The sequence below is a fragment of the Scleropages formosus genome, chromosome 4, assembly GCF_900964775.1.
Source record: "Scleropages formosus chromosome 4, fSclFor1.1, whole genome shotgun sequence".
NCBI classification, from domain to species: Eukaryota; Metazoa; Chordata; class Actinopteri; order Osteoglossiformes; family Osteoglossidae; genus Scleropages; species Scleropages formosus.
Window position 1 is genome coordinate 26,550,990 of NC_041809.1, and position 25,673 is coordinate 26,576,662.

The following is a 25,673-nucleotide window of genomic DNA, read 5'->3' on the forward strand; positions in this document are numbered from 1 at the left end:
GCCTGCTCTCCGGTGGGTGTGGGGTTCGAGTCCCGCTTGGGGTGCCCCGCAATGGAGCGGCGTCCCATCCCGGGCGTGTCCCCTCCCCCTCCGGCCCTATGCCCCGTGTTGCCGGGTGAGGCTCCGGTTCGCTACGGCCCCCCCCTTGGGACGAGCGGCTTCAGTCAACGCGTGCGTATGAGCGCGTGCTTACGCTGGAGGAGATGTTCAACGCTATGTTTGTGCAAATCTATATATAAAATAGTGAAAATCAGTTGTAGTTCATTGCCAGCTCCCGCAGCACATTGTTTCCAGTGTTATAAAGCACAGACAGACAATCTGCATGCCGTGCCTTTCGATGCACTCATGGGGCCCGTCTACATGTATGGGTATTTCAAGCACCATCTCTCCTGCCCAGCTCAGCTCCTTGTTAGCGGTCATCCAGAGGGTACAAGAAGCGAGAGGATCGTGGGGAAACACGGTAAACCGGTCCCCGGACACCGGAGGTGGTCGGAATTCCGTCCGTATTCTTTTTGTAGAAGATAGGAAAAAAAAAAAGAGACATAGAAGAAAATGAAAAACTGAAGCTACCAACACAAGCAGCTGCCCTTAATTATGAAAAACTTACTCGGGCAGAAAGCGCTGGGATAACAGTACCTGCAAAGCAATTAAAACATAATAATTTTAATAAACTCTGGAAAAAAAATGTAAGTTTTGTAAGATCCTTAACCCCAGTACCGCGAAGAGGACAGGGGACATTTACGCTCGAGCCGAACCACCCGAATGAACCGCGTTCGAGCGAACCTCGATATTGCGGGGGATTGACCGAATTGCCTCGCTTGCGTTGCTTGTTTGCGCCGCAGAAATTCCACCGGGCATTCGTCGACGGAGCGCTCAAACACACTCGTTAGCATGCCCGCATTCGGTAGGCCGTACGCAGCGGTCCCTTCGGCCGCAACGTATTCATCGAGAGGCACACGAACGCACGCGATAACTCCGCGTCGCAGAAATACACACAAACATCGAGTTCAGCTCTGCAGCAAATAGCCCACGTGTGTTTCTTGATCTCTGCCGAAACTTAATGCCCGCACGCGCCACGCCTTCCGCTTGACCGCACCGAGCGAAACGGAGAACGAGAGCGGCCGACGCTTTCGGCCGAACGCGGCACGTCCTCTACGTGGCTGGGCGCCGCTCTCGTTCCCGAAGCCCGCCGTGACCCAGACCTCTGACCCCTAGGGGAGACGTACTCGCATCGTCATCCGCTGAATCAGAGACCCTACGCTCCCAAGGAAAGAAAGAAAGCCCGAATCGTTTCGCGAAGCGCAACCCAAAGCCGCGGGGACGTGAAGGGCGGCAGATGACTGAAGCCGTAACCGCCGCGGAGCACGAAAAGAGGGAGGGCCTCCCGAGTGTCGCGCGTCACTGTACAGTCTGGAGTTAGAGCTGACTGCTGACCTGAAATTATGTTTTATAAGAATAGTGCAGATGCCAGTCCCGCAGCAGTTCTTATGGAATTGTAACTCTTAACCCTTGGATTTAAAAAAAATCTTAATTTACGAAACCAGTAGCGCTGCTGCGGGGTGTAGCGATGTAGTGGTGCAGCGGGTTTGGCCGGGTCCCGCTCTCCGGCGGGTCTGGGGTTCGAGTCCCGCTTGGGGTGCCTCGCAATGGAGTGGCGTCCCATCCTGGCTGTGTCCCCTCCGGCCTTGTGCCCTGTGTTGCCGGGTTACGCTCCGGCTCACCGCAAGCGCTTTCATTCAATATGTGTGCGTAGTGCTGTTCTTGCCCTCTTCTTTTCTCTCAATCGCTTTCATACCCATTGTGCATGACAGCAGAAGAAAAGGACTCACTTACTGTGCACAAGCTGTTAGTGGGTGTGTGTGTGTGTGGGGCAGGCAGCGAGGGCAGAAAAAGGGGCACAGATGGGCTGATAGACGGGAAGTCTGTAAGGGAGCCATCGGGGGGGCAGATGGACAAAGGAATCGGTGCCAACGGCTACTTGAGAGCACATGTGCCACGGTGCCGTTGCCATTTCCTTGCCATAATGCCTCTTTCCTCACAAGTCGTTCCTGTTTTTGAAGGGGAAATAGGGCCCAACTCCCCGTCCCAGTTGACAGCTGGGCAAAGTGCGCCGAAGGACTGCTGGGAATTCTGGGGCAGAGGGAGTCACGTGGACTACGCGAACGATTCCAAGACGAGATGCCACTTTATGGCCCGTCTCCAAGCGTGCTTCGTAAGACCGTCCCCGAACTACAGAAAGGAGATTTAACGGCTGGCGGAAAACACGCGGTTTTGTGCGTGGCTACGATTATGATAAAGAAAACGCTGATCCCAAATAATGAGGGCCGCTGCTATCGTCGAGACTTTTTCAGCTCTAATGCGACACAAGACAAATCCGTTATCCGGCCTCCGTTTTTCTCTATTACGCCTTGTTGCCCGAGCACGTCCTCGGTGCTCGTCGTCGCCGTTGCCCTCAAACGGGCCCCGCTGTGTCTCCGCCACCAGACATACCGTCTCAAGCTGCTGCCGCAGTCTGATCGACCTCGAAAGAACGGGCTCTGTTGACATGGCAATAAGCTCGCTAGCAATTTTTATCGTTACGCTCCCACGTGGAACCCCGGCGCTCGCGATATCACACCGTAAGAGACGAGGCAGGAGACGAGAGGTGCAAGTTGCCCGTTGATGAAGGCTTTTATTTGCCCTTAGAGCGGGGAGAAGGAATGGGATGGGAAAGGGGGACCAGGGAACAGGTAGGATGAGGTTTCCTGCGGATTAGGGGGACTGGGAGAGTCGGGTCGGTCGGGACACGGGCATCATCTCTGGGATCGGGTTCGAGCTCGGGTTCGCCTCCGTCTCGTTCTCCTTCTCGATCTCTTCTCTCTACCGCTGGGCACCGGGGAAGAAACGGGGAGCGCGGTCAGCCCCGGCCGTGGCCGCTTTGCCCCCCGTCTCCGCCCCCTCCCCGGGCCGCCTCGGCGCGCCACGCGCACCTACGCGGCCGGCTGTCCGCGGGTCCTTTTCCTCGCCCGTCCGAATTCCATCTCGGCTATTTGGCTTCGATTTGCTTCGAGCGCTAGGCTGCCTTCCACGTGTTGCGGTTGTGACGAAGCAGTTTGTTTTTGCGGGCTTCCTTCAACGGACCCCCCGCAAGCAGGTCGGTTTTCTACCTCAGCAGACACACGCACAGCAAAAAACGCAAGCATATGTTCGTGGCATACTGCATAACACTCCGTGAGTTCACAAGTATTTACTTTTAATTGTATAACCATCTGTTAGCAATTCCCCTACTTTTGTGGGTTGCGCCGACCTCCAGGCGACCTTACCGCGGGACTCCTCCGAGCACCGCGGCGCTAACAAGCGCTTCCGCAGGGAGCAGGCCTGAACGCACGCGCTGGACCGATTCGTCGGCAGCGGGCCGATCTCCGGGGACTCGCGGACAAGAACCCCGTACGGATCCGAACGACGAGAAGCCCGGTGGCTTTGGATGAAATTCCGCGGGTGAAATGATAGTTGGAGAGCAAAGACCAACGAGCCCCCGGAGGACCGAAATGAAGAAATTTCCATTCTCCTCACCCCACCAGGAAGACAGCAAGACACAGAATTTGATATAAGACTCAAAAATATGAAATACACCCACCAAATGTTTCTACATGTAAATCACAATGACTGTACTTTTTCCCAGCTTGGTCCCCACATATAGCGGTCCGTCTGCCTCCCCCCCATCTGAAACAACTCCCTGTCCCACTTGTGAGGAGCAAGAGACCGCTGGCAGTCACGCTTTTGATTTGCTTCCGCAATTATGTCCATCTCGAAAAGGACAGTTTGGCCATTTGAAAGGAGGTTTGCCAGCCAGGCACTTGCTGAAGCCTGTTGATCTGAACAATGGGGGAAAAAAAAAAAAAAATGCCTCTAGACATCTATGCAAGTTCCCAGATACTTTTGCTGAAACATGTACAGCTGAGTGCTCCCCTCCAACTGGCCAGTCGTCAGACACGAGGTCAAAAGGTGCTTTCGAACTCCTGGACAGATATTAAGGTTTAGTTGCCAAGAGGAGCACAGCTCTTGTACCCTTGAACAAAGTTCTTGCACTGATCCAGAAACATGCAGCTGCATTGAATTGCATGGGTGCTGTTTCATAAGTTATGGATGCAGCTAATGAAATTAAGGACTCAAATAAAAGCAATTTTCTTAATTTTTCAAAAGTTATATTTCCTCTCTGTCGGGTTAGGCTCCGGCTCACCGCAACCCCACTGGGGACAAGCGGTTTCAAACAATGTGCGTCTGTGTATTTCCTGTCCTTAAAACCATTTACCATTTGCTCACATACAGGACCATGTTTTAAGGCATGTATTTTGAACCTGTGGGCTTTGATGACAAAGATACACAAGAACACGCACACCGGCTGGTCCCAAGCAGGGTCGCGGCGAGCTGGAGCCTAACCCAGGAAAACAGGGCACAAGGCTGGAGCGGGAGGGGACACACCCAGGACGGGACGCCAGTCCATCGCAAGGCACCCCAAGTGGGACTTGAACCCCAGACCCCCCCCAGAGAGCAGGACCTGGCCAAACCCGCTGCACCACCGCACCCCCTACGCAAGAACACTTTTTCACAATTCATCACAGTTCTTTTCTTAGGCGGTTTCATCTCTCTCTTACACCTTTAGATTTACTCATTATTCAGCTACAAATTCACCATCGCAACTTCAGTTAAACGTTCGTCTCTGGGCTACAACAGGAGCTCCGCAAGAAGGTCTAACACCGCTACCTTTTGGAAGAGTTCCTTCAGCACAAGCCCATGCGCTGGTGTTCACGCAGAGAGCCGTGTCCAGTCAGCAAAAACTCACCCTCATCAGCAGCAGCAGCCTAACCCTCCCCATTTATCAGCCCAGCGGTCAAATCTCTCCGATATCTAACACGTGCTCCCCCACCTCCCGCAAACCCATCCCTGGGGGTCCCTTCTCCGCCAACACATTCGTTGTTGGGATTTTAACAATGCTACCATTAATCTTCGTTCGCAGGTCAAGTGGAGTCATTTGCCGTTTGTTTTTTTTACTCCTTAATAACATTAAGGGTCTGCATGCAAAACCTTATGTTAAGCTGACCGTGTTCGTCTGCGCGCTGAGGCCGAGCGCGTTTGCAGACGGACACATGCACGCATGTGGGTGTAAACACACACATGTGTGCACGCAGAGTCCATTAGTGGACTCATCGTGGGATGAAAGGATACTAAAATCACCGCGTTGATTTCCTCACTCTGCGGCCGTTAGTGCCGTTCGCTTACCTCTCGTTATGCTAACAAGCTCTTTCGAGTGTTCCTCAATAATCCAATTCGGAGGCATCAGCCAACCGAACTGCTCCACGAAGCAATGCTCAGGTGCTGAGGAGAAACGCAAGTCAAGACGGGTGGCCCTTTCATTAAGGTTCTGTATGCAAAGAGACGCACTCCCCTCGACACGTGACGTTCTTCAGACAACGGTCGCCGGCCGCCACGCCCTCTCCGGCTGCCTACCTTAAGGTGGAAATCCTGACGCCGCTCACCTAGGGAGACGTTTCGGCCGAAAGGCCAAAACTGGGGCGCAGACTTCTCTCATTCTGAAGAGAGGAGCGGCCTTGTGCAGAAGGAGCGCGTTGCCGTTTCTGGTCTCCCACGCAGCCAACTTCCCGGAATCTTGGTTAACGGCTTGGAGCGACAATAGGCTATAATTAGATAATTGCGGAGCACGGGCGCTCGCATGGCATAGGAATTATGTAAGCCACCATAGGAGGCTGGTATTTAACGTTGACATTTCGCGCTCCCGGAGGGCCGCGCGCATTCCGATTTTTGTTATAACGCGACTTTTACTTAATTGTTTCAATAAACTATTTAAACTCCAAAGTGCTTCAAAGGGCTACGATATTTCTTGAGATGCGATCTGCTTTTTACAAAGAGATGTTAAAAATCTGAAAAAGATAAAGCTAATTAAGTCATTAATGGATTTGATCAAAACGCCACGAACCCATGGCAATTCAGAAATTGAGTTTGAGGCCGCGGGCGTGACGGAATCTGAGTCCCACGCTCGCACCGTCACGTCCGGAAATAGGATTTTACTCTTTTGCTGTCTAGATGGAGTAAAGAATCCACTCCTTTAATAAAAATCAACATGTATCCAATTTTAGCTGCTTCTGTTACTTGCTTTTCCCCATTTGGAAAAAAAGAAATTCCATCTCCTTGAGGTTATGTGAAAGTACAAGGTCTAGTTTTCTTATTTTTTCCCGAAATGTGTGTGTCCAAAAATCGGAACTATTTCCTGGTGTTTTGGGTTCACCTTCCGCTCTTTGCTCCTGTTACATGGACATCAAAGATACGTTACGGAGACGATGGGGACGGAAGAGGCCGAGAGAACACAGCGAAGCGGTCGTACGGGTGAACCCGTACGAAGGAACAGAGGCCAGGATGTACCACGCTTTGTTATTTGCCCTCTGACTGGGTCAGTCAATATTAATCAATAATTAATCAATAATATCAATATTAAGAAGCAGTGTCTTTTTGAGACTATCACTTAAAGAGGTACGTGGTCAAACCGTAAGTAATACTGCAGCCTAATACACACACACACACACACACACACGGAGTCACTCTTCCCAAATACAAAAATTTCATTTTTGAAACAGCTGTCAGAATGGATAACAATTGAGTTGAACGGTGATGCTAAAGCACATTAAGACATGCTGCGGCAGACAAAAAAAAAGTCCTTTATTTCTCACCTTAATGGATCTCCAGAGGTCTGCAAAGCCTCCAAACTGGAGCGGACCGTATGTTTGCGAGGGCGGGTGGGAGAAACACGGTATCGACCGGCACAATGAACCGCCTTATTAGCAAAAGCCCGTTTGTTCGCTTCTCTGCTTTCGGAAGGATTATTTTCAATTAGAAAAGATAAAATGTCAGGCATGCAGAACGGGAGCATGCTGAGTTCTTACAAATGTAAATAGCTGCGTTTCAGAGGGGATTTTGCCTCTGCGGAGCATGTGTCAAACAATCGGTCCGGGACAGACGGCTCAGCCTCGGCTTCCTTTGGTAAACAGAGAAATAAGAAGATATAATCAGTGTTGGTAAAGCGGCTGGTGTCGGTGTCAGGCTATTGGTGCAATAATCAATATGTCATAGGTTCCAGTTATGAGGAGAATCAAGGTGGTCTACCTATCAGAATTACTTTCAGATATGTGGCGAATGGTACTTTTCCACCTCGTAGGAAGACCGCAGCCTAAAGCCCATGAGATCTAAAGAAGGCGCCCAAGTCGAAACGGGATCCGTAGCATCCATCCTGAGCGGCGTTGAAACCGCCTTGGAGATCATTCCAGGTTCTTGTTCTTCGTGTTATAGACAGCCATTAGCATTTTTTTCCCCCGCCGGCCACTCGAAAAGATTTTCCTAACATATGTGTGTTAAATGAGCTGCTGAGAAGGAAAGATGGTGTTAAAAAAATCTAATCTGGTCTGACACTCTCTTAAAAAAGAGAATGGCCATATATCTGGAAACACACTGTGCTAAAAACTAATTGCAGACTGCTTTATAACATATGTGGAGGGTTTTTTTTTTGCAGCTGCAAAATGTGTAGATGTAAATGGCACGTATAAAGTAGGCATTGATGTGACTGTCAACGTGTGTCCGGCTGCTGAAACCGGACGTGGCGTGCAGACGTCGAGAGGTTCCACGCCGACGCGTGAGGCTGCTCGCCGCCTTCCCGGTGAACCGTGTGCCGGGCACAGCGCTCCACCCCGATCGTCAGAGATCTCCCTTTTTCGGAGACCCGCCTAACCTTCTGAAGTCCTCCGCTTCACACCTTCACCCTCGAGAAAGAATCCACAGCAGCAGTTTACCGCTCTCAGTTCCACACCGTGGCCTCCTCTCCTCCCTCCTGCGAGAGCTTAACTCCAATCCCACGGCAGCATCTCGCACTCGAGTCCCGAGCACCGGACGTACACGAAGTCCACCCCCAGTATAAGAGAGCCGCACAACACATCTTGCGCCCCATCTTTTGACACGCTCGGCAATAGCCATCGACCGCTTGCCCTTAAACCCGAAAATTAAGAGAGGAAAGCGGCAGAAGGACAAGGACGGGCAAAGATGGCCAGTGCACTGAAAAAGAGATAAAAAGAGACGGTGCTCGGGGGGGGTGGGGGGGTGGGTGGAGGTGTCGCGCCGCTGGCCCAGCGAGTCCGTCCCTGCCCTGTCAGCGTGGGTTAATATAAGCTGCACTCGGTGCCATGAATAATACACCAGTCCTGCAGATGAAAGGGATAAACATATAAAAGATTCAGAGGCTGAAGCAACATGTCACAGTGCGATTCCAAAGGGATGTGTGTGTGTGTGTGTGTGTGTGTGTGTGTGAGTATTTATATTTGTGCGTGCACTCTTGAGCGTGCTCGTGCGTGTACAGAGCTGCAAAACAAGAAGAGGCTTACTAAACAGAAGAATTCTCAAAATGCATTATTTCCACACAGGTATGGAGGAAACCTCAGAAATCGGCTTTTCGGAATTAAGAGATCCAGGACGGGTACAGCCGCCCCGTTGTCTTGTTGCTAGCCTGGAGATAAGCAGTAAGGAGGAAACTAATGAGTTTAATCACTAAATTATAATAGGAGTCAATCGCAGGGCCACACAAAGTGCCACCTAGTCTTTAACAAAAGGGGCCAATTTGAGTTTGTTAACAAAGATAAATGTTCCGGCCAGGCACGCTATTAGCCTCCCTCTTCAGCCCTCGCAGCATTCGCAGATATTCTCTTTGCTCTGTAACCCTTTTTTAATCAGATCAAACTCAAATTAATCTCATTAGTAAAATTAATGTGAATAAGATGCATACTTTCCCATTTTTTAATAAATAGCTTTTGAGGTGACAACGTACAATTCAATTATACGTGCCAGAATGACATATATGGGCAACAAGTAATAATTTAACACGTCCGTGATTAGCCTCAGAAATCGAACGGGGTGCGAGAGCCGGAAGTATAAGTTTGATCTATTTATTCATATTTTTAAAAGGCTGTTCGGAAAGAAATTATTGCAGAGCTGACGGGTGAGATGTGGGCGGCTGATGGTTTTAATTAAGGGCCTCTTGGCTATGAATAATGATGGAAATGCAGTGATTTTGCTCAGGTTGGGGTTCACCCGTGTGTGGACGCGCAAGTGCCGAGCAGCAATTGCAAGTAAGAGCCCACCGCAGTGTCCTGATTTGGACCTTTTTTTAAATGCAAACGAGTCAAAATTATATACATAATTAATGTAGTGCTAAACAAGAGACTCATTAAAAGCTTAGGTCTCATTAACAGCTTAAGGTACCTCCCTCTTTTATCTAAATACAACAACATTCCTGCTTCCTTTGCTCGGTTTGCATAAATCTTTTTCGGTCGGACTTTTAACAACTGCCTTCAGTCGGGGGGTTTTCGGTGGTAACCAGGCACACTATGTGGTTTCGCTGCAATTTACCGGGAACGGAAAGGTCAAACACAGATCGAAACCACCCATCCATAATGAAGAACCATAGGCGATGAGCTGAGACCCAGAACTTGCCGAAAAGCCCGGTTAAAGACCGACGCGTACGCAGAGTGATGAGTCATGTTGAGGTCTTAAAAAATCAGCCAGAGGCCGAACCTAGTCAGCCAAGACCAATCAGTTTTGTAGCGCTGCTGTTTTTTTTTTTTGGATTACAGCGAATATGCCCCTTCTCACACACACACACACACACAGAGGGCACATGGGTCAGCCCAGCAAGGTACTGGACGAAAAAACTCCCAGCCACAGTGCATGTCGAGCTCACGTTTGAATGTTGATGACCAGATAAAGCCACCTTTCAAGTCGTGAAGGCGTTGCCTATTTTGTCAGCATCATCGCAATATTTTCAAGAATTTTTTATTAATTTTTCACAAATTTTTCATGTAGGCGGTCGTATCCAGATAAACATCTAGGAGATTCCTTATTGAAACTGGGCCTCTATATTTTTGGTTACAAACAGTTCTTTAAGCATCGCGACCCCATAACCATTTGTAATTCCAGTGGACAAAGCCCAGATTCTCTTTTGGTTCAGTTCCCACGGAACGCCTAGTCTCTCCTTCCTCCCCCCCGTTTGCCATGTTTAGACCTCCAGGCACTCTCAAGTAATTGGGGTCATGCACCCTGGACACGAGGCATGCGGTGTAAATGGTGGTGCTACCCTAGACCCAATCCCCTTATACATCTGCTACCCTGCCTCTGACTTGGACTCACCTTGATCTACAATTATCAGCAATAAGGGTACGTATGATCATATAATGAATTCAATATTTACAAATATTTCCCATAATGCATCTGAGGAAGTAAAAATATTGCACACCTGAAGATTCCCGGTTGGAAGCCCTGAACACTGAACACAAGGGAAAGAACACTTAGCATTACCCCCCATAAAAAACAGTTTTTTCTCTTTTTTTTCACCTGGGATTTGAAATTACAGAGCAGTAAATTAAGTCTGGTTTTTTGGTGGTCATTTATTTTTTCTGACCTTCGCCTGGGACCCTTGGGTGGGGTCAGCGGACCGGTTAGCGGTTTGCGGAAGCTGGAGGAAGACGGGTTAAGAAGAAAGCCGAGGCGCCCGGGGGCATCAAGGTGGCAGCGGAGTTGATTATGGAATTTGCCCTCATGTTCAGGAGAAAGTGGATCCAGACTAGAGGAAAGTGAGAGAGGGAGAGAAGGAGTGGGCTATGTGAGGACAAGCAGCAATTTATAGCTTTACAATCTATGCGGAACGCACAAACTTGCAAACCCACACACGCTCAAATAACAGCCGCACGCAACGATAATGGGGCACACACAGGCGTAGATAGGGTATATATGCAGAACAACAGTCAGACACAAACACACACACATACGCACACTCACCTGTGGCTGTCACCTGCAAGTAACCACCCAGAAATGGTTGTCCAGAGGCCGGGACACATGGGCTGGAGATTGTGCAGCACACAGCGCGTACAGAAGAAAACATAGGGAGTGCAAGGTAAGGGAGTGGGAGGGATGAACTGGAGGAGCTGGGGTGTATCGTGGGCATTCCTCACCTCTGTCTGCCTCTGCCAAGCTCATCGGGTCTTTGAGGAAGAGGAGAAAAAAAAAACATGATGGGACTAACAGCAGCTGGGGCTGTGAAACCTCTTTGTATTGTCCTTGGTCTTGTAAAGTGTGTTTCTTGTTGTAGTGAGTTCTGAGTGTTCTTCCTCATTCCTGTTTGGGTAAAAAAGTCTATCATATTGTAGGTCTTCCTCTCTCTCTTTCTCTGTCTTACACACACACACACACACACACACACACACAGATACAAGGGCTGCTGGCTTTGCAGTTTGCGCAATTTTAATCTGATTGACTTATGTGACTGCTTTCTTGAGCCATCTGAAAAAAAGAGCAACGTATGAACATGTACTCCTTCTGGACAGGTTATCCGATATGCAAATATCATGTTTACGTGAAATACACAGTTGGTGAAATGCAGAAAGAGGGACCGACTATGCCGAAATACGGCATGCGCTCGAAGAGGGACCTGTAGGCGTTCGATTAATCAATTACCGCGTCGAACGTGGTTATATCCCATCAATCGCGGCTGAAAAGGCAAAGTGTAAACATGTCTTATCGCTCATAGTGTGTCGCCTACGTTATTACTTTCTTGTTCTTGTGTTCTTATTTTGAAGGCTACCATTTCCCAGGAGCCATCCGCCTCTCTCCAAAGTCAAGGGGATAATCTGCAGATTGGCCTGATCCTTCTTTTCTCTTTTAATTCTTTATAGAAAATTCCCGCCTGTACGCTGCTCTGTAACAAAGGAGCACGGTCATTCCCTGCTGGCTACGGGGGCCTGGATGATCAGTTGACGGCAGGTTAAAGAACTGGAGTTGTGACCAGGTGGAATGACGAGACAGCTGGGTATTTTGGCAGAGGAAACACCATCGGATGTATGAGCGGCACTAGAGAGGGACAATAGGGGGAGTCGACTGGAAGGAGTGGCGGTCGGCACCCCTCGGCGACCTTCGGCGTGCCGCGGAGGAGAAGCAAGCCATCCGTAGACGTACTGGTCGAAAGCGTTTCGCTGCCGGCCGAGCGATCCAGCACAACCAACTTGTCGCGCCGCCTCGAGATTCATGGAAGGACGGGTTGGCGCGTGTTGTGTTACTGCTGCGTTTGTGTTCCGACAAAGAGAGGAAAGGTGCGTGATGATGCGCGTACACGTGCATCATCAATCTACGCGAAGCAAACAAAAGAGGACCCGCTACAGTCACTTCCTCGGTCATGCCTGAATTTGACACGAGCTTGAAGGTCTGCACGGGCGACTACCCTCCCTGCACACCACTAGCTGCAGTCTAGACATCCGTTTCCATCCTCTGCATTTAGACGATCATTCGTTCTGCCCGCATCCGCTTCGAGTGACAAATCTGAAATGGAATTGACTGGTAATGCATAAAGATGGGCTTCGAGCATTAGTCCAAGCTGGATGCGATTAAAGATGACACCCAGGGAACGCCGCATGCCTTTAAATGTCATTTACTCTTTCTTTAATAAGCTTCCTGCGAACTCCCCCCGCGCTCTTGTCTTTCTGAAGATGGCATATAGCACAGCAGTGTGTCAGAAGATATGGCCAACGCTGGCCTGCACCAGCCATTAGTCTCGATCGAGAATTACATTCTTCTGTTATATCCTTGGTGTACAGACTAGAAATTTTACAGAAGCAATCCCAGCCTCTAGCGACCTGGAACAAGGGTACAACAGCAATACCGCTGCTAAGTCTCAAAAATGTAGCTCCTCATCCAGCACACCACCGACTGTCCTGTAACTGGCGCCGGTATTTCTTGCAGCGTCCTTGCGAACATACTGTCATGTCATTGAGCCAGTTAGTTTACTGGTTTCGAAGCTGTGAGCTCTGTCAGCCTTTTTCATCTCATTTTTACCCTTGATATTTGTAGTGCTGTTTTCCCACTAAAATTTTAAGTCCCACTGATGGATGGACAGCGAGAACAGGAACTGTTGTCCTTACCCTGGTTGGCCCAAGCGGCTCCTGTCTTTGACTCCTACACTCAACACATCATCGGAACCAGGAAAGAAGAAGAGTGCGTGCTCGTCCTCCTGCCTCACCCCAAAAAAGACTGCAGCGCAACGGCTTTCGGAAATGACTTACTATCATTCGTCTCGAAGGGGGCCAGAGCGCCGGATACACACCTTTCCATTTGTACCTCATAGCCTTGACGCGAGATTCAAACGTGAGAAGTGTAAAACAAACATGATGATTTCTTGACCGAGACTTAACCTCAATCAAACCGACTGTTCCGCCATCTGACTCAAAGTCAGTCGTATAATCAGCTTAATTATCTCATTCGCCGAACATCTCTAAGACCCACTAGCATCCGTCTCCTTTTAGTAAGTAACACCACCCCCACAGCCACCGTCGCCTTAATCCTTTCAGTCAGTGACCAACAGCCCATTCGAGAGTCACATTTCCCCTCCCAGGCAATGGCTAATGGCTATGGCCAAAATCGTCTTCTCGGTTTCACGCATGTATACACACACACACACACACACACACACACACACACACACACTCAAACTCAAAGGTACACCTTTCTGCTTAGTTAGTCAGTGCAACCCCCGTTGACTAGAATAAAAGATATTCTTCTTCCTGAGGCTGCTAAAAGAAAGAGCCACTATTCAGATTGTGTTTGGCGAATGTGCGTAAGCGTACGTTCCCTAAGAGCGTTTGAACACAGCCGGGCTGTGAAGAAGCAGACGCTGACAGCCACGGAGCAGTTAGAGAGTTCGGTGCCACATTTAAGCCCTCCCTCCACCCCAGATGCATGTTGGAGAAATTTTATAAAACCAATTTACTGTTCATCAATTTTATATCACACACAATTAGACAGCGCTCTTATCCAAAAATAAATGTAACATTACATTTAATGCAGCACACTTTGTCATATTCAAAATCCTGTTCCTTGTAATGCAGTTGGTATTATTCTTTGATGAGGTTACGAAGTGCGTAAGAAGCGATGTGCCATCTTTGCTTCTGATCTTCGCTTTGGACGTTCAAGGGCAGTAATCGAGAACGGAGAGGACGCTGGAAGTCTCCGTTTTGACATTTCCTGCTCGGCGCAACTCGCACGGTCGATCCCCGCCGATGTGCCACATCAAAGACTAGGGGTGATCACCACCTGGCTGCGGCAGCTTCAGAGCCAACAGAGTAAACAGGCGGCTGATGATCATATAGGCACCTACTGGCTGACACAGTCAGTAGACAGGACTGGCCAAGGGTACTCAGGTCCCGAGGATTATGGAAGGACGGGACCACCCAGATGGGAACCCGGTTACAAAATAGACTGCCGGGTATGCGTTCTGGAGGTGTGGGGTGTCGAACCCAGCCCATCATGCTGAATGTGTATCCTGGAAGAAGGTGAACAGAGAATGCCCCCCCCCCCCCCCCCCCACACCAGCTCCATCCCTAAGCAGCAGTGGCATACAGCACTTGACAGGCTGCATGGTTTCAACACTACAAACAATGAATGGAATGGGGGCAGGAAGAAAGGACACGGGGAAGAGAAAAAGCACAGGGAGGAGGAAAACAGGGAACTGAATGAGAACACAAAAGAGAAACACGATAAAGAGAATGATGAGAGAAACGAAGGACCTGAAGAACAGAACAATGACGAGGATGAGGGACACCGCGAATGAGATGACTACAGGAATGAGTGACGGGGGGTACCGAATGATGACAGAAGTGGGGGACACGGGGATACTAACGATGTCGGGAATGAGCGACGTAGGGATCGGAACGACGAAAGGAATGAGGGATGTGGGGAATGGAATTAGGGAGAATGGGGTCAGAGAGGAAGGGAGACCAACGTGGAGCAGCAGGAGCAACACGCTGGGGAGCAGGAACGTGGAACGAAGGAGATCGTAAGAGAAATGTCCGCTCCGCAAGCAGAGGCAGGACAGTCAGTAATCCTTGCCTGTGAGTGGCAGGGCAGCTGATTGTGTTTGCTGGAGTGCCTTAATCACAATTAGCAGCACCCAGGCACAGAGCAGCTAATGAATCGACTTTGCGCCTGGATCAATGGCCAGGAGCCGAAGGAGCAGAGTTAATGAGAAGGGATTACTCTCCTAAGATCAAGTTTTCATCCCCACTGTCCCTAAACCTTCCCGTGTAACGTTCGCTGACGCACGTGGGTCCGTAAAGAGCAGTGGGCGGGGCTGCCGTGCCTGGCCGGGACTGTGACGGACAGCTCTGCGGGCTGTGAAGGTGGACGGGAGGTGCTCTTGCTCCTCCTAGATGAGTCTTTCTCGTCGTTCCACAGAGCCCTGTAAGGAATCGGCCACTCACACCCGTAGCTAGTAGTATGGTGTGTTTCTGGGTGACTCTCTGAAGGGTGGCTTTGACAAGGTCACAGGTTTGCCCACAGCTTGTCAACAGGACGGTAAACGCGATGCTCTCTGTTAGCGCTCTCTGCACGTCTCTCATTACGTACGTACGTTGCTAGGAATCCTTGCACGTGTCTTCAAGCTTCTCTCGGACCCCATCTGCAAAATGTTCCCCGTTAAATAATTAAATTATTTCATTTCTGAATGATTCATCTTTAAAAGAAGCTAGCATGCATGTAAAGAGGCTTCGCAATCAGGTCATGCGCCAGCAAACCTGCAGTTTCACCAGCAGCGCATGGGAAGCGTCGGAAGGCGCTGGAGAGGGACCGATGATGAAGGAGGCCCTAGTCACCATCGGGGAGACGCGCCACTGTCACTGTGATTTATGGCCTGGCTCCTAATCACCCGTACGTTGCTGCCGCGTTAAATGAACCCGGTGCTTGTTGGGTCTGCGCTTTAGGCACCATTAGTATGAGCGGCTACATAAATGGGCAGGGGCTCCAAGGACCCTCGCGTTCATTGAGCTTATTGCCTAATGCATTCAACGACAGTGCGTTCTCACAAGCTGGAGAGCACTGTGATTTGTGCGTGCAGTATTATGTGCAGAAATCTAGAATCTGGCATCAGGATTTCAGGAACAAGTACACCCAAGGACATTTTTCAAATGTTAAGCACGTAATGTATGCTGTTTAAATGCTCATATTTGACTAACTGACCGTACCGTGAGAATCACGTGTCTTCATCTATATTTCTCTGTGTGTCAAGGAAATGCACTTTTATTTTCTCAGAATTGTGCATTGCTCCAAAGTGCCTACTCAATGAATAAATGTAAATGTGAGTCTATAGGAGAGATGTTTTCATAGCACCTATGCGACTCGGTGAGAGAACTGGAACCAAATAAGACAAAAGAATGAAAGCATTTCATGTATAAGAAAATATTGCAATAAATCACAGCAAGAGCACTGGCCTGATCAACATGATTGCTACAGAAGTGTGTGGCAGAGTATGATGGCTTTGTTATTAAAGGACTCTTTCTGAGGGAAAGCGTACAGATTGTTTAAAGCCCAGAATGGCAACTTCTGCAGTACCCTTGAGTAAAAAACCTTTACAGTCATCTGGAGCTATATTGGCTAGGGAATTTGATAGGATTTCAAGTAATATATAACTGATAATAAGACACAGACACCCTTTATTTACTCCTCTGATAAAGTCTTTTAGTGGCACTCTCAAAGAACACGTCATTTTCAACATAGTTTCGTATGTTGATTTTGATATTTAACGCAGCTGTGCTTTATATATTTTGTATTTGATATCTTAACCAGTTTCAGTGTAGAGATGTCATACTGAAGGTTCCCATGCAAACTAGTGTAGCAACTGAGCCGCGTTTCGCAAGCACATTTTTCCGTCTCCTGTCTAACGAGCGAGTTTCGCTCTATTGAAATGCTGAAGTTCGGTGACAGATCTGCTGTCACTGAAGGCCTTGAGACCATGACTGCAAAACCCAGTTCAATTACAATCCATCAGTCAATCAATAGCAGTTTTTCTAACTGCTCTTCCTACCATTGGTATCATAGACTCGTGCGGAAACCTGGAAAATTATTGCTTTACTCTTTTTTTTCATTGATGCTGTTATCATAGTTATGGATGAGAAGGTGGTTGGTTAATGGCTCGCTATGCAGCATCCCTGGAGGGGGATCTTATATAGGATATGGTAACGTGTGCGAGACCCTCAACCGCTCGCCTGCATGGACAACAAGAGGTCGATATGTTAAAGAGCTGAACGGTTTAGTAGACTTCCATTTTAACTTGCCAAAGGGGAACAACCATGATATCCTAAACTGCTCAGTAAACATCCAGCTGCATGAGGAGTTGTTTGCTGTTTAAGTCTCTTGAATAAAAGCAGCCGCTAAGCAGAACAGCAAAATGATGCAGGGCTCACGGGAGGCAGGGACACCTGCAGCCCCACCGACAGGTCCCTACCTGGGACCCTGCATCCCCCAGCCTCCCACTACACCTCCCTCCAGCTTGGAAAGCCTTTCTTTCCAACAACAACCTGGCCCGGCCTGTTTCCGCTCTCCTTGCCCTCGCTGCTGGGTCGGCGGGTCCGTTTTGACCGCGTCCGATTCCTTGTCTAGAAAAGCCTGTCGTGTTTGTGTTCGAATTTAATTTAGAGCTGTTTGTGATTTCTCATGTGCGTGCAGGTGAGCATTTTGTGTGCATTGCTGTGCGATTTCACCCTTCTAAAAGAGCATTCCAGTGTTTGGGTGCTTTATGCGCATGAGTGGAAATTCATCCACAGTAATGTGTGATTTTATGTATTACCATTTATTTTTCTACGTTTGCACCTGACCACTTTTGGGTATGCACGTGCATGTTTGTGTGACTTCATTACACTCCACCGGCGGCGTCTCCTCCGCTACTGTCACACATGTTCTCACCCCTTTCTCACAGCTCCTCTCTCCATCTTTACTTCTCCTGCCTTTGTCTTGCTTCCGAAATTCTACCTCCGGTGGGATTCTATTGGCATGACAAACAGTCTGCTTTGCCAAGCTGCTCAGGCATCCAAACACAAGAACATGAAAAGCTTCAGAACGACACAATTTAATAACCGTACGAAAAAGTGGTAGGCGCCCCGTGTGCTTGGGGTGTCACAGCCCTCCAGAATTCCATGGCCTCTCCACACAACGAAAGACCCAACATTATGGGCATGTGCTGGCCTGGTTTAACGTAGCCTAATCATTCGTATGATTACGTAACAGCAGTTGTGGGCAAAGCCTACAAGGCATCAAGGTAAATCAATGAGACCCGCATCACCAGAGCATCGTGTCCTACTTCCACCACGACCCAAAAACCAACGACAACCCTGTCTGCGCTTATACATTGTCACATGAAATCTCTCACGCTTCTCAATGTTTAGTAACTTCTAAATAACTGATGTCTGAACTGATGAGTTGTTTCACTCCGCCCCCCCCCCCGACATCTGTGCGCGCAAGCCAGGGACACCTGGTACCTGGAATAGTTTACCTTCATGGTCACAAAAAGACCTGATCATCATTCCCACCAGAATTTACCAGTACGGTCACCAAAATAATTAAGAAGGAATCTATACCACTTTAGCCCGTCTCTATTTCCAACCCTTACATAAACTGCTAAAGCCACAAATAGTCATTTGTTATGTTAATAAATGGCTTACAAGCATTACTTAAAATATGGTATAAAAACAAAGTATTGTTCTCAGCATGATGTCATCCTTTTCATAATCTTCATTGTTTAAGGTGTTAATTTTAGCATCTATGAATAAACTGCATATCAGGACAAAGCGGTTATTGAAACTGGATGGATGGCTTGATGAATCGGCTACAAAATATTAAGTATTTTAATTCAATCAAAATTTCACATTTGACCATGCGGTTGAGGTGTTACTAATGCTCAGAATTGCTCAGGAGGACATCACAAAATATAATTTGTTTCCAATTGCTACACTTGGGTAGGATAGATGAGAGACTGAAAACAATGTCTGGGGGCTTTTTCGGGAGTCCTTTGAACGTAATTCCGAACTTTCGCAAGTTTGTAAATCTCAACGCAAACTGCTCCGGCCAAAGCGGGATAAAGAAAGAAAAACAAACCGCCGGTGTTATTTTTTGAACATGTAGCCGACACACGCGCGTGCAGGAGAACATCTGGGCTGCGATGTTCGACCCCGGATAAAAGGCTTAATGCGGGCAGTTAGGAAGAGTGCTGCAGCCGTCGAGTTTGCAGGAGTGAGAGTTTGAAAATGACGAGTCAATGGACCGTCTCGCATAGCTGCAATCGTTCCTCTATCATCCATTTAACTTGATTTCAGCCTCTCTGGCATCCAAGTTTGTGCACAAAGCATCACTTAAGCTCTGCATGTTTCATTCAGGGAAAGAGGCAATTACCATGTTTCATGGTCAGAGTTGTTACAATGGCTAGAATGGTGTGCGTTTTGCCCATAGAACTTTTTTAGGTGTATTATTTTACCTTGTAGCTTTTCACCAGAAACCATAGCAAGGCTCCGTTAGTGTTTTGGTTGATGTTTATTTTGTTCACACTGGGTTGACAAACCCCTTTAATTTCAGATTAACAAGAAAATCCTTCCATTCATTAATTTCAGAGGCTCTTAGCCAAAGGGTCTTGAAGTTTTCCATCTAACATTTTGCGTGGAAGGCCTTTTTACTGGAGTCATTCAAATGAGGTACTCTGCCAGAAGAATGCAGAGAGCATAAATTCTGGAACTCCAGCTTGCATCTAAACTACCTGCTGCCTCTCCCTTTTATATATTTTCACAAGAACTGAGTTAATCCAAACAAGCTCTCTGAGCTTTTTTTTTTTTTTTCTTCTTTTTTGGTGTGTTTACAGACACAGTACCCTAAGTGGGAGCGCAATTGCATGACACAACTGACATCAGTAAGTGAATATAACAGCATCCCTCCTACTCTCTTATAAGCAAAAACAGGTTAATTAGCAGGGATGGTTTGGTTAAATCAAGGTCTAGTTTGATTGATTGATTGATTGATTGATTGATTGATTGATCGATTGAACAAACAAACAAGCTGTACAGATAATTAAAAATAATCATGGGACTTTTCCATTGCGTTCTAGAGCATAATTGTTACATAAATCAATGTCCTTTCATTCCCCCTTCTTGAATGGAATAGAAAGTTGCCATGGGGTCAAGAATCACACAGCGGTTTCATATCTCAAGCTGTGATACTATGCTCCCTGAAGCAAGCCTTCGGCACCATCTCCTGTGGTCAGCTGAGAACATGGGTTGTAGGAGAGGCAGAAGAGGGAAAGAGATGGAGACAAGTTTGACAGAAAGGAATGCGTGATTCACCAGACCGACAGAGACACATTGTCTCTTTCCTCGAAATCTCTCCCTGTCGCTTGCAAATCCAAACAGACATGGCTGGCATGGCGAGGCTCCGGGACGTCCAAAGCTGTTTGAATAATATAATCTAGTGAAAACGGATCATTGTGCAGTAAAACAGTGACACGACAATTCTCCCTCCCCTCTTTCTGATGACTCACTCTGCCTGTCCTCTTTTTTCTGGCTCTCTCATGGCTTTTTTTTTTTGCCTTTCCCTCTTTCCTTCCGCTTCTTTCCTGTCCTTATTTGTCTTTCATCTCTCCTTTTTTAATTACACTTCCCGCCTATTGCTTTTCTTTCTCCCTATTTCTCTCGTATCTTTCACTTCCGCCCTTCTCCGTGGCGGAAGAATGACGTGATGTCGGTCAATGAGCTTCAGCCAACTTCAGTTCCGTTTCGAACAGCACGGTCTGGCATGACCAGCACGGAGAATGTTTGCAGACTTTGACATGTGGTCGTGCGAGGGAGCAGAAGCATGAGACACAGTAGTGTCCCTGAAAGGTGTCACAGTTACCATTCACTGCTCCTCCGTGTGTCTAGAGCAAGGAGCGTCTGGGTTAGGGTTAAGAGCAACTACCTGAGCCCACCATGGCCTGACTGGTCCCACAAGGACAAAGCTATCACTTCCCGGTCTAGGGCACCAGATGCAACTCTAAATAAATCAAGAAAATAAGTCACCTCTTAGTTCCTCCCAAACTTATAGCGCCGCTGTCAGATGGTGAGCAATGCAGCTGCCAGATTTCTGTAGAGTGGCATTTGGTGATGAAATCTTGAGATGAGGAAGCAAAGTTAAAACCAATAACAGAAAGAGAAACCATGTGGGGTGCAAGGTAGGGGTGCAAGGTAGGACAGCAGGTGTCTGGTTGATAGTCCAAATTGATTAAGGCCTGGAGGCTGCAGATTAAATTAGTTTCTTTATCTAAGCAGGATCAGTGCTCCCAATATCTTGGCCCAGCGGATCCAGTTTCATACCTAATTAGCTCACGGACGTGCATGCAGCAAAAAAACGGCAAGATAACGAAACAAGGCCATTTGGAAATGATTTGAATCTGACTGTGACATGCAACCCCCCCCCCCCGAAAAGGGAGAAAGTTAAACAGCGATCGTGGATACAGCAGCCTAATCTCCCGTTCTCCACCTGTCCCCCTTTTTCGGCGTCTCCTCCTGTTTTCGGTTTGACCTCCTGCTCTCCGTCCCGCTTTCGATCCGTCCTCGTTCCGCCCTCAGGTTCAGAGGCCAATCCCATCCGTCACGTTGTTATTTTGCACCCCCCCCCCCTTTGTTTACTGTCTGATTTCATCCCCTGTCCTAATTTCCCATGAGCACTACCAAGTTCCTGTCTCATTTACATACAGAGCAGGTGCCTCACTCGATAACAGAACAAGGGACTAGGGAGAGCGAGCGCTCGAAAGAGGCCGATTGCTTGGGTTATTTTATTTTGTCGAATTCGGCAATACATTATCTCGGAAAAGGACAACCGCTTAGCGGAGAGACAGAGACAGAACAGAAAATTGGCTAAACGACAACCTGTTTAGCATTTGCCATTATCTAAAGTGCCTTTATTTTCCTAATGTTGCATCACTTTCAGTTTGGAAATTGAATGTTCATACACAGGGGAAACAGCTTCCAGCATTCGCGACATGCTTCAGGGTTAGGGTTGATAGTAAGTTAAACACTTACCGTCAGTCATCCCTCTACGAAACGTATCGGGCATTGCGTCGGTGTCGATGCTTCACGCGTGGATTAGCGAATCGGAACTCTTCGTTAATTGTGTTTTTTACGCTTTGTAGGTGTCGATGCGCGTGTCTTTCGGAGCCCGTTCGGTAAAGCAGCAGATGAGTTGCACTGGCACGTGGGGTCGCGACCTGCTCAGAGAGTGGGACAGGTGGAAGATGAGGCTCAGACATTCATTTAAACCTATTGTGAAAGGGCCCAGGAGCAGGCCGACCTCAGTCACGACTTATAAAAGAATAAATGGTCATTCGTTCTGGGGAAAAGAGTATTTCCTGTTCCAGAATCCCAAAGCAAAATCCTCCGTGACCCCAAGGTCACAAGAGGTTCTCTCGGTAGCTGAAGTTCACAGTCTAAAATTGAAAAATCAAAATGAACACCTTCTCCTTTTCTTTCTTCTCCCCCCCCTCCCCCCCCACCCCCGATGACAGGCTGCGGGCTGGAGGTCCTGCTGGTTCTCTGGGGTCTGAAGCTATCTTGGTCATGCCCACGCTATTGCATCTGCTACACAGCACCCAGTACCGTGAGCTGCCAGGCGCACAACTTCCTTTCGGTCCCAGAGGGGATCCCCAAAGAGAGCGAGCGCATCTTTCTGCAGAACAACCGCATCGGGCAGCTTCTTCGCGGCCACTTCAGCCCTACTACTGTCACGCTCTGGCTCTACTCCAACGACGTCTCTTACATCGAGCCTTCGACCTTTCATGGCTTCGCTCGCCTGGAGGAGCTAGACCTGGGGGACAACCGGAACCTACGGGCTCTGGCGGTGGACACCTTCCACGGGTTGAGCCGGCTCCACGCCCTGCACCTGTACCACTGCGGGCTGAATGCCCTTCCAAGCGGCATTTTCCAGGGTCTGCATAACTTGCAGTACCTCTATCTGCAGGTAGCGTCAACTCCGAAAGCCATTACATTGCTCTGGAAGAGCTGCTCTCCTCGACAGCGTAACGCTTCGAAAAAAGAGGCAGAGCTTCAGCATGAATTTTCAGGATTTGTTAATAACACGCCGTGGACTAAAAGTCACTTTTTCATTCGCTTCTCGGCAGGCTCCCTTGTCCGGGGAGACTGAATAGCTGACGTCGTAAACTACCACCTATTTATAGGTTTAGCGATTTACATCAGAAAACAACTTGCTCTAGGGGGCAATAGCAGGCTTTCTCTGGGGATATGAGGGAAAATTAATATGCCTTGAAAAACACATTAAAATATATGTACCTCTGTGTCAATGCTCTTTTTTTCTCCCTAGGACAACCATCTAGACTTCCTAGAGGACGATCTGTTTGTGGACCTGCTGAACCTGAGCCACCTGTTCTTGCACGGAAACCGGCTGTGGAGCCTACACCAGAACACCTTCCGAGGGCTGGGCGCGCTGGACCGCTTGCTGCTGCACCACAACCGGCTGCAGTGGGTGGACCGACTGGCTTTCCATGACCTGCGGCGCCTCACCACACTCTACCTGTTTAACAACTCGTTGGCGCAGCTGCCGGCGGAGTGTCTGGCTCAGCTGCCCTCGCTGGAGTACCTGCGGCTCAACGACAACCCGTGGGACTGCGGTTGCCGGGCGCTGCCGCTGTGGGACTGGCTGCAGCGCTTCCGTGGCTCTACTTCCGAGGTGGGCTGCCAAGAGCCACCCGGGCTTGCGGGTCGTGACCTCAAGCGCCTGCATAGGGAGGAGTTGCCTGGCTGTACCACCTCGGAGTCGCGACACCAGAGCAGTAGCCACCACCCAAACCTGCCTCACCGGGACCAGCATCACCCCGCGCAGCCCCCCTCACCCCTGCCCCACCCGCCCTCCTCGGCAAGGCCGGGCCGCCCGAGAAACTGCACCCGGCAGCGTGGCAGAGGAGGCAAACTGAAGGGGCAGAACGAGTCTAATGTCTCGAGGGAAGCAGACAAGGAGTACACGTCCATCGGCGGGGGCAAGTACGACCCCACCGACCCCAGCAGTTCCCCGCCGCGACGGAAGCAGAAGTGCCTCCTCCGGACCACGGTCGGCCCACCGAGCGGGGTCCAGAGAGCTGCGAGCGGAGGCGCCGCCCGCCACCGCTCCGCGCTTCTCATCGTGTCCCTGTCAGGCTTCCTCGTGCCCCTGAGTGCCGTAATACTGCGCTGAAAAAGGGGCGCGCTGCAGGGACGCAACCGTAAACCGAGTCACGGACCGACTCTGTCTCCTGCACAAAAGCACATACTTTTGTATACTCGTGGGCATGTGCGTGTATATGTGTGCGGGTGTCGGCGGGGCGCGTGTTGGTTTGTGCTTTAGAAGAGGCCGCGGGGAAAGGAGCGATAGGAATGGAAACACACTTCTCCTACAGACATGTCCACTGTTTCCTCCTCTCCTCTTGGGTTTCAATCTCTTCCTTCCTCTCTTTTCGTGCTTAAGGTAAGAGGACCAGCCTTGTTCCCAGACAGCCAAGCCACACAGCGAGTAGTTCAGTGGAAATCTGGTGGACGGTAATTACGGTTTGCTTTTCTTTTTTTATTCTTAGTTTTCCACGATCGTTTCTTGGCCATCTGCGCAGCCAATAGCTAGGGAATAAAATCCCAGCGGCGCACAGGCGTCAGCTGGATGCGGTACGTCGCGTTTGCCGAAGTGCTTTCATTCTCGGTCGCTAATTATAGACACTTTGAAACGGAGAGGTCATCGCCCGAACCAATAATAGATCCTAGAGGACCAGTCAGTATCAATGTACCCTGATCTATATTTGATATCGTATAACCTAGTCCGAAGGTGGTTAGTGCCCGATCGGATTTATATCGACTTCGAGTCCATCAGCAACTCATTCAGGAATTAGTTGCCCAGCAAGCCCTCATACATTTAACTTCTGTGGAATTTTTAAAAAATTTTTTTATTATTGTTTCTCACTTCCTCCTGTGTTTCTGTTGTTCATTACTATGTTAATACAGAATAAAAAGCCAACTATACTTAAGCTGCTATAATCTGAACTGAAGCCAGTGGGAGACTGTTCTAACCTTGTCTGCTTCAGGCCTAACTCTTTCACCAGGAGAATAAGCTGTGAACCTGATGTTTTACGTGCGTTTCTCGTCCCATTAATTCGCTTGTTTGTTCCTATGTTTCTTCTGGTTGAGACTCCTAGGTGCCACACTAGATCAATGTGAACAAGAACTCAGCTCACCCAAGGGGGTCAAAGGTCATATTACCTGTGACATATCCACCAGCTGAGCAATATCAGCTTGGACGCCTTTTCCTCGTATGACAAAAATGAAATAATCGTGGGGAAAAAAAATGACATGCGTTGCCTCCTTGTTCCTTAGATGGATGAGAACGAGAGGAAACTATGTTTTCTTGGTACGTTAAAGCGCGTTCCTGCTGTCAGTGGGGGGAAAAGGAAGAACGGTGGCATCCAGCACATAAAATGAGATGACGAGGACATTAGAAGCGCTCCCAGAACACGCGAGAGCATCACGAGCTGCCGCGATGGTGAGTCAAGACAGGACATTTCTGGCGGAATGTTTTCATCCGGTAGTTGATGGAGACCGATAAGCACACAGCGCCCACTGAGGACCACCGAACTGAAATAGACCCTTCCGCAAACAGATCCGGGGTCGGTGTTTATACTCACATGAACTCTGATGTGATCAGAATGACTATATCGGTGATCGTTTGCCGTATGTTTCCATGGCAGTAACATTAATAGGTGACAACAGGGTCTTTGCTTCCCC

The 25,673-nt window shown here is 48.8% G+C and overlaps 1 protein-coding gene across 1 annotated transcript in view; it reads left to right on the forward strand.

Annotated features, from left to right (window-relative positions):
- Positions 1 to 24,856, forward strand: part of LOC108921211 (reticulon-4 receptor-like 1) — a 70,974-nt gene extending 46,118 nt beyond the window's left edge. The window contains exons 2-3 of the mRNA XM_029251496.1: positions 22,424 to 22,875; positions 23,236 to 24,856. Of these exons, the coding sequence (XP_029107329.1) occupies positions 22,424 to 22,875; positions 23,236 to 24,102 (1,319 nt within the window). The 3' untranslated portion in view covers positions 24,103 to 24,856. The remainder of the gene's footprint in view (positions 1 to 22,423; positions 22,876 to 23,235) is intronic.
- The last annotated feature ends 817 nt before the right edge of the window (positions 24,857 to 25,673 follow it).